General features: G+C 51.5%; 2 protein-coding genes across 3 annotated transcripts; both read right to left on the reverse strand.

Annotated features, from left to right (window-relative positions):
- Positions 1 to 239: 239 nt before the first annotated feature.
- On the reverse strand, positions 240 to 5,551 carry LOC147964316 (uncharacterized). The gene is made up of 2 exons (XM_087529918.1): positions 5,437 to 5,551; positions 240 to 2,614 (listed from the first exon to the last, which is right to left on the reverse strand). The coding sequence occupies exons 1-2, from the start codon at positions 5,549 to 5,551 to the stop codon at positions 1,764 to 1,766; spliced, it is 966 nt and encodes a 321-aa protein (XP_087386044.1). The 3' UTR covers positions 240 to 1,763.
- A 1,207-nt stretch (positions 5,552 to 6,758) lies between these two features.
- LOC125516200 (anthocyanin 5-aromatic acyltransferase) lies at positions 6,759 to 8,672 on the reverse strand. 2 transcript variants are annotated; one of them, XM_048681682.2, is made up of 3 exons: positions 8,057 to 8,672; positions 7,731 to 7,973; positions 6,759 to 7,662 (listed from the first exon to the last, which is right to left on the reverse strand). In XM_048681682.2, exons 1-3 carry the CDS (start codon positions 8,543 to 8,545, stop codon positions 7,006 to 7,008), a joined length of 1,389 nt encoding a protein of 462 aa, XP_048537639.2. In that variant the 5' UTR covers positions 8,546 to 8,672; the 3' UTR covers positions 6,759 to 7,005. The 2 variants fall into 2 exon arrangements, with proteins under 2 accessions (XP_048537639.2, XP_048537638.2); XM_048681681.2 differs by having other exon boundaries at positions 7,731 to 7,982.
- Between the last annotated feature and the right edge of the window lie 218 nt (positions 8,673 to 8,890).

Genomic DNA, 8,890 nt, shown 5'->3' on the forward strand with positions numbered 1-8,890 from the left:
ATAATTTCATAATGTACGGAAGTAATCAGCTGTCAAGCAAATCATTAATACTTCATCGTCTTGCATTTCGTCTTCTATGACTTCAACATCACCACTTGCACCAAATGATATGGATCACCAGATGGGCGTTTTTCAGTACATTATGCTGAATATACCCTAAATTAAAAGAAGCAAACTTGACTAAAATAGGTGCTCAAGTGTGGACTATCCAATAGATAATATCATGCGTGCACATTTTCACTAAACAGTGTTTACTCAGCTATGTCATCACATGATACACAAAATGATCATGGAATTAAAAAAATAAATAGGAGTGTCTGAAAGAATTGATGGTTTTGAAAACATCAAGATTCTTGCAGTCCAATATATATTGACCACTGTTTCCCTATTAAAGCTCTGAAATCAGGAGATGTTATTCTTGTGAAACAGTGAGCTCAGCTGTTCGACTCCAGTTTGGATCAGAAGGTTGAACTTTGTATCCTATGTCAACCCAAACAGCGACAAACTAGCTTACAGGGGCAAATCACAGCAGAAATGTTTGCAGATGTCAATGCTGAAATCAGAATAAACAATTTTTCAGGTGGTCAACGTTGAAATGAAATGTTAGTCCTGGACCATGCAACGACCTGATCTTCATTGACTCTCAGGTCTCAATAATGAAGATGAGGCACGATCGTACCCGAATGCATATCTATAATTCAGGAAAAGAGCACACAGCTGCAGATCACCCCATCCATTGGAATGTTTGCCTAGCTAACTCCCTGTTCTTCACAAAGCCATGTGCACATTACATGAAGATCACAGCACAAAAAAGGTGCACACATCAGGTCCATAATAAAGCCAGATCAGCGACAAAAGGGAAACCTAGCTATGCATCAAGTACTGAGATAACTATACCAGATGTCAAGATTATGACTAAATAGACGGCACCCCAAAAGGTTGTTTCTATCTGAATTCTGACTAGTTCATATATATTTCTCTAACAGTTCAAGGCTGTTACAAGCATGCACATAGAAACCAACAGCCATCAGATTAATAAGTTCTTCCATTATCAGAAAAGACCGTGAAACACACATTCTGAAACCAGCTAAAATCTCAATGCTTATCTGTCACCCAGCACCATCTATCAGCCCAGCCATTACTCCCTCTTAGTACTAACGATGTTCCTTTATACTGCACAGAAATTGAGCACATTTATGCAACATATACGCATGATTCTATCCCTGCCGATACCATATGTCAAATACGCATCTTACTTGGTTTTCCTGCTCAAGTAGTTAACAAAGAAATCTAAAACCCTGTAGCACTAAATTAAATCGCAATACAACTCTAATAAGGCAAAATCTACTAGTACTAGGTTGGAACGTTGGGATTCAAATTGCATTAAAATGGGCCCCAATTTATTAGTATCTTCCCATAAAACTGTTCTTCTCACTTATAAAGAAGAAAAAGGCATGGCCACTTCTCCTCTAGATTCATACGCCACATCAAGATAGTAGTAAATCATACTAGTTCTGTTTTAGAGAGATACTAGCAAGCATAGTTCTGCCTGAACCCTTGCACATATGGATGTGCTAACGCTAGAACTAACACTAAAGCTGAATATATGTCCATGTTCCCTAGCAAACAAAAACATTGGAGGACACTGATCACCTGTGCAATAGTCCGCCCCAGCAAAATTGTCCCTAATTCGTCGCCGGTTTCCCTTTTTACGCCAGACAAACAGAAAAACAGAGCACTTGAGGAACTCGTCCAACCAGATGCTAATCCACCACGTCTGCGAAGCCCATGTCGATGAGGAACTCGTCCGCCTGCTGCCACTCAGCCTGCGTCAGGTCAGTGTCAGTCCTGAGATCGTCCAGCGCCGGGCCTGGGATGATGCTGTCCGAGCGGACGTCGCAGGGGGGCGGCTCCGGGAAGTCGCTGAGAAGGTCCACGGACGACCCATCCCCGTCATCAGCAGCGGCCGCCGTGGGTTCTTGCTCGAAGTCGGTCTTGGCCGCGGCCGCCGTGGGGTTTTGCTCGAAGTTGGTCCTGGCCGCGGCGCCGTACATCCCGACGGCCGCCGCGTCGTACGCTCCGGCGGCCTCCACGGCGGTGTCGAACCTTCCGACCGCCACCACCTTTTGCCTCTCCGAGTCCCACAGGCCCGCAAAGTACTTGCCGTTCGGCTGCCGGGACACGCCGACGAACTCGGTCCGGGCGTCAGGCCTGGGCGCCGCCGGCTTCTTCTTCTTTGCTGCCGCCGCCCGGCCGGCCGACCCGGAGACGCCGTCCTGCTCGTAGTTCGTCACGGCCCGCGCGCCGTGCAGCCTGACGGCCGCCTCGTCGTACGCCCTGGCGGCCTCCTCGGCGGTGTCGAAGGTGCCGAGCCAGCGCGTCTGCACCTTGGAGTGCCCGATCCGCGCCCCGTAGTTGCCGGCACGCGTCCGGGACACGCCGCGGAACTCGGTCGGGCCTCCGGCCGCGGCGGCGCCTTCTTCCTCGCCGCCCTCCCCGCGCCGTACGCTCCGGCGGCCCCCTCGGAGGTGCTCCCCTTCCTCCTCCCACCCGCAGCTTCCGCGGCCCAGTCGCGCTCCACCGCCCCCACATCCACGCCGCCCGGCAGGCCTTGCTCACGGACGCTCTCCGCCGTCGCCGCCATCACCATCATCACACTGGACTGCGCCGGGGTGGGCAGGGCACGCCGCCGCAACAAGAGGCGGAAATGCGCGAGCTTTCGTGGGGTTTTGAGGGACAGCTGGCGTAGAGGTTCTGTTTGTGATTCGTGCAAGCTGCAAGATTTCGTCTTGCAGTTGCTCTACACTGTACTGTATTGGCGGCCAGCACAGCTGTCAGGTTAGGTTAGGCTGGAAAGAAAAAAAAAAGAAAAAAGTCCATTTTACTATCCGGAATAAAGCTGGTGGTTCACAATACCCCTTATCTATTTTTCTGTTTCTTTCACCCCCTAAACAAACCCATACTGGATGAAAGAACCCCCTGGGTGGTTTGTCTCCACTTGCTGTTGATGCGGCATTGGTCAACAGTGGTTTTGACCTGCGGGTGGGCCTTCCTTGGCAGGTGTGGCTGAGATTGACGGGTGGGCCTAGAGGAGGCGGGGTCCGCTTGACAGTTCTGTCTCCTTCCTCTGTCGCTCGCCCGCGGGACAGAGAGGAGCTCGGGCGCTCGTCTCGGCGGCAAAGGCCACCCCCGGCGGAGCTACGACCACTGGATTGACCCCGCCGATGCAGCGCGTACCCCGGCAGCAGCAGCAAGCAAGGCAACAACGACACAAGCAGCAGCCACAAGCAAAGCGGCAGCGAGCGAGCGCACGGGGGTAGCTGCAGCTGCGGCGCACATGGGCACAGATCGAAGGGGGAATCGGCAGAGGAGCTCACCGCGGAGCTCGTGGACGAGGTTAGCGAGCGCGGGTGTCGATGGACACAACGAAATCGATGACAAGATGCGGCGGCCGTGGACGAAGACGATGGCGATGGCGAGCGTATGTGGCCTCCTAGCCCGAGCCCTTCGGCGAGAGTGAAGGAGACGGCGATGGCGGAGCTACTGGACGTCTGGGCGTGACGAGGGGAGGCCGGCGGCCGCGAGATCGACGCCGCGACGGCGACCATGAGCTTCAGGCGACGAACAAGGGATATGCGGGAGATTTGGGGTTAGAAAAGAGGGAAGGAAGAGGAAAGAGAAGGGAGGAAGGAGAAGCAGGGCGCTCGGCGCGGTGGCTTGGAACTCCGGAGTCGCCGGCATCGGCCGGAGGCGGCGGGGTCGGGCGCAAGGGGAGGCTGGAGCTCCTCTATCTCAGCCCAGCCTGATGAGGGGGGCCCACCTGTGGTCAAAACCACCATTGACCACTGCCACATCAGCAGCCATTTGAGTCAAAACACCATAGGGACCGATTTTGTCCGGTATGGAATTGTTTAGGGGTGAAGGGAACAGAAATAAAGATCAGGGGTTATGTGAATCACCAACTTTTTTCAGGATAGTAAAATGGACTTTTTTCAAAGAAAAACGGTTGTTAGTTTTTAGTAGTTCTTTTTTTTTGGAATGGTTACCTTGAGGGCTTTCTTGAATTGCAAGAATCCGAGGGAGAATGCATGATTAGGATGTCGGTGTAATATGAATTTTCACATAATTTAGAAATGAAAAGGCTAAAAATCTGATGTTGGTTTTTAAATAGTGGAAAGTTTTTCGTGGCACGAGGACAACAAATTTTCTGACAAAAGAATGAACTGAAGCGGATTTGCAATACTGGCCAATTGAACTTGTCATCCTCGGTGAACACAACTTGGCACGGCTTTGGGTTGAGGTGGTGGGTAACGATGTTGGAGATTTGGGTCAATGTGAATCGGTGAGGCAACACCATAGTGACATTGGTCGTGGATAGAGGGAGTTCACCAATTTTACATAAAATGGCTGGAGAAGGAAGAACATGACAAGTTTTTTTTTTTTGCGGGGTGAAACGAGCTTGTATTAATTAAGGAATAATGTTATACTCATTTTCATAGATTTTACATGAATTATTCGCCAGATCCTAACCAGACCACCAAGGTCCCATCCGAGCCGAGCCATGAAGTATGCAGCTTCATTCACCGATCTTCGGACGTGGACGAAGCAATCCCGTTGGGTCCCATGCTGAAGGCTCTTTGTCTCCTCCACTATGTCAGCCAACAAAGACCTGTAAAAAAAACATGATGGCGGTTTGATCTACTAGCATCGACGGTCAAAATCCCGATGTTGAGCTAAAAAAAGGCACTTGAGCACTTGAGCTATAGGGCAAATATTTAACTCTGTGAAAACTCACATTTGACCGTGTTGTGGAAACTGATATTAAAAGAAGTGTGTTCTTCTTTTGGGATCTAAATAATCTCAACAGTTCATCAACGGCAAGTTCTAAACTATGTAGTGAGAGGTACATTTATTAATTTTTCAGGGAAGGAAAGAGACACAATTATTTTGCATTCCAAACTACCCCGGGTAAACAAGAAATCATCAAGTAACATATTTGCTAATTACGTAACATATTTCCTTATTACGTAACATATTTGCTAATAAAAGAAATACTGTCGGAGATCAATTTGCTAATTTTAGCATTTCCTTATTACGTAACATATTTTTTCGGGGTAAAAAGGAGTTTTATTCTAAAATTATAGTGTTACAACCGTCAGGCAAGAAATCATCGAATACGAAGGAGTTTAACAAGATATATTTTATGGTAAATCATACTACCCAATATGACGGGTAGTATTTAACTAATCCAACGGTGTTGCTAATTTCTAATTAGGGGTAAATTTGTTCTTTATTCCAACATCTAATTATAATGATTCATCTGCGTACACGCGGTCGTCTCCAATCTCCGACATCCTAACATCGCCTATAATCACAGTCGGCCCAGCTTGCAGGCCGTCGCCGGCGGCCGGCCACCCCTAACCTCCTCATCCTAACACCACTTGCAGGCCCCCGCCCACAAGACCTCGATCATCTTGACGCTGCCTACCATCCTCCGGTGCATGAGTAGACGGCCGCCGAGCGGCATGAGTAGACGGCCGCCGAGCGGCATGGCGCGACTGTGTTGAATTGCTGGGTCCGCCTGTGACTTCGGCGCATCATTGCCTGACTGAGTTTTAGTTGATTATTATCCAAAATACCCCTACCGTCTTAATATACTACCTAAACTGAGCTGTAGCATTGGTAAATCTGGAGCATTCGTTCGCTTAAATGGACGGCTAATATATCGCGGATGTACTGTAAGGCTGGTCGTAATGGGAGTATCATAGGTAGTATCATGCATGTCAACTAAGCAATTTTGATGAGATGTCATAGAATTAAATGAGGAAAGAGAAGTTTGAGTATCATACCATGACACCGTATCATATTAAATGATGTACTACCTTGTGTCATGCATAACAATAAATATAGTCCTATATGATCCCAATATATGATACCATTCATTATAGATGTAGTATCTCATAGTACACTAGTATTATGTGCATGATACTAGTAGTATATGATACTTCCCATTACAACCAGCCTAAAAGGTCTCTTTAACAAGGCAAGTAGGGACAAATGACCCATACACTCACACAAGGCCTTTATTACTCTCGCAGTGATATATTCAATGCGGCTATAACATGCCAAACATATTATGGTTCTTATGAAGCTTTTGTGGAATAAACTGCAGCTCAACCATCAAGGCTAGCTGCCCATAAGTAGATCGAACCAAGGACTCGTCAGATAAAATCGATAAAACGGTTAACGTGTTAGGTCACAACCAAAATCAACAAGACCAGGTTCTTGAGGCTTGTTTGTATGTTGTTTGTTTTGGGCATGTTTTCATCTACACACAAAGAAAATAATGACATATTCACATTTATACATCTTAGATGTAGTATTAACAATGTCATTGTGCAATTCAGTCGAGGTTGAATCAGATTACTTATTTATTGTGGACACCTTGAACTCTATGGATTATTTGGACCCTCATGTGGCAATAATGGCTAATTGCAAACAACTAGGTTGGAGTTCGGAAGCATTTCTTTCAACGAGACCAACCCGGGCTAAACTAGCTTGTTGGCATTTTCTATAGATGAAAACTCCACGAGTATCAAGCACTCGAATCTAGACTCGATTGGTGGGCTAGTTACTAACTCCCACGCCTTGCCAATTAAGCTACGCTCCGTTCGTCCAGATTTTAGTTCTCATTCTCTTGTAAACGAGAAAAACAATGTCATTTATTATGGCGGTTTCTGTACCAATGCACGAGCAGGTGATTCTACCAAGTGCAGATTATCATTTCTCCTCTCCAAATAAAAAACAAGTGCGGACTATTGTTGCGCTTTGCGTGCGCGTTATCATTTGTTCCATATCGGATATGTTCAGACTTCAGAGAGGAGCATGCATACATCCAGGTGTCTCAGGCCAAGTCTTCACCTGAAATTATCGATTATTTGCAAGATCATTCAACATAGAACAGCATCTGCTTACTGATAATCACCACAGGACGGTCGTAGACGCTCATTTAGCCATGAACACGTCGCGGAACGCCTGCATCTTCCCCGCGGCAATCGACACCGACGCCTGCACCGAGCCGGCCTCCCTCCCGGCGACGAGCACCATCTCGCCGTCGTGGTTCATGGACGCCAGCTCCACCCTCGCCGGCCTCCCGAACCCGAAGTCCACCCCGTACGCGGGGAACCAGGGCGACCCGGCCAGGACGACCGCGCGGCCCGGCGGGATGGCCGCGAACTTGGTGCGCCACCGGCCGAGGTCGCGGAGCGGGTCGCGCTTCGCCTCCGCGACGGACTCCCTGACGGCCAGGAGCGCCCGGGCGGGCCCGTCGGGCCCCGCGAGCTCCGACCCGCCCAGCGAGGCCATGCAGAGCGCGACGCAGTTGCCCGCGTAGGCGTCCGGCGCCGGGGGCGACATGTACGCGCGGCAGTCGGCGAGGAAGGCGGCGAACACCGGCGCGTCGTCGTCGGCGAAGCCGCTGGCGCGCGCGATGGACACCCACCCGTGCGCCGCCAGGGCGGCGAAGGTGGACGGCGCCGTGCCGATGTTCGCCGCGGACGCGAGCCTCTGCTTGAGACGCTGCACCGCGGACGCGGCGAAGGTGAAGGTTCGCCGGCTGAGGCGACGCCGGCCGTCGAGCGCGGGATCTTGCCTTGGAGCAATCTGCGGTTGGTTCAGTGACTGTCAGTGACATGGATTGGAAGCTTTGGCGAACAAACTGCGTTGTTCACCTTAGGCAAGTTCGGGGCGATTTGCTGCAAGAACAGCCTGGCGATCTCTTCGTCGCCGTGGAACCGCACCAGCCTCCGGTCATGCAGCGGAACCGACCCGGCGGGCACCTGGCCAACCTCAACACCGGACGCTGCCGCCGCCCACATCTCCAAGAACCGCCAAATGCCGCGCCCGTCCGCCGCCGTATGGTGCACGGCCACCCCCAGTGCCACGCCACCGCCGCCACCGACGAACTCCGTCACCTGCTTACCCTTACCCACGCATTCCGCATAAGGGAAGACAACCGCGGATAACTTACACGTGTGAGGTGTGATGTGACGCGTACCTGCGCGGCCATCACGGGCGCCGGGAGCTGGTCACGGCGGATGTCCGGGATAAGCTGTCCGAGCGCGTCCTGGTCGTGTTCTGCCGCCTCCTCGACGAGCCGCTCGAAATCGAGGTCCGTCTCGGCCTCGACGAACGTGACGCCGCCGCAGGGGAAGCCCTCCCGCTCGTCCGGGAGGACGATCGACAGAGCGCGCGAGTCCGGCGAGTACGTGAGCTCGCCGGCGAAGGGGTGGAAGGCTGGGAGCACTTGCGCGAGGGAGGACCTGAGGGTGCCGACGACGTCCGAGAACGGGACGCCGGGCGGGGAGCGGAAGAGGAAGACGCGGCGGACTGGGGGCAGCGCGACCCAGAACGCGTCGAACGGGGACAGCGGGACGAGCCGGCCGGGGTCCGGGAGCTCCGCGCCGCCAGCGGCGGCGAGTGGGACGGCGGTGGAGCTCCGCGTGCGCACCATGGGCGGCATGTTTCCCGATCTGTTCCTTGGCATTCACAGCTTCCTCTTCTGGCATGACCGCATAAATAAATCGCCGGAAGCGGCGGGGAAGCTGTCTGCTTGCGCGCTTACGCGGCGCGCGCTCGTCACCATGGCCGACCCAGCGGCAGTATAAAAGACTCGTGTCCGATTTCAACGTGTCTTCATCTGATTTCTTTCTGGAAAAAAATTGATGTTTAAAATATCTCTACTTCTAATGTGTCAGTTGATAGGTCGCGTTCCAGGTTTTATTTTCGTCCCACCTTATCCGGTCTTTTTTGATACTTCCTCCCACCTCCCTCTTAGCCGTGAAAAATCAGGGAAAACCCTGCGATCGAGTCCCGCACACGCCCAACCTCC

This window comes from Triticum urartu, chromosome 6A (assembly GCF_056163025.1).
Source record: "Triticum urartu cultivar PI428250 chromosome 6A, HENAU_Tu73, whole genome shotgun sequence".
Classification (NCBI taxonomy): domain Eukaryota; kingdom Viridiplantae; phylum Streptophyta; class Magnoliopsida; order Poales; family Poaceae; genus Triticum; species Triticum urartu.

Bases quoted from the DNA above. Each gene is read 5' to 3' on its own strand.
- LOC147964316 (XM_087529918.1), bottom strand. From the start codon at position 5,551: ATGCCGCTCGGCGGCCGTCTACTCATGCCGCTCGGCGGCCGTCTACTC. The intron at 2,615-5,436 runs GTTAGGATGAGG...AGCGTCCGTGAG, and splicing joins GGCGGGGGCCTGCAAGTGGT to CAAGGCCTGCCGGGCGGCGT.
- LOC125516200 (XM_048681681.2), bottom strand. From the start codon at position 8,545: ATGCCAAGGAACAGATCGGGAAACATGCCGCCCATGGTGCGCACGCGG. The intron at 7,983-8,056 runs GTACGCGTCACA...TGCGTGGGTAAG, and splicing joins CGCCCGTGATGGCCGCGCAG to GGTAAGCAGGTGACGGAGTT. The intron at 7,663-7,730 runs GTGAACAACGCA...AACCAACCGCAG, and splicing joins TCGCCCCGAACTTGCCTAAG to ATTGCTCCAAGGCAAGATCC.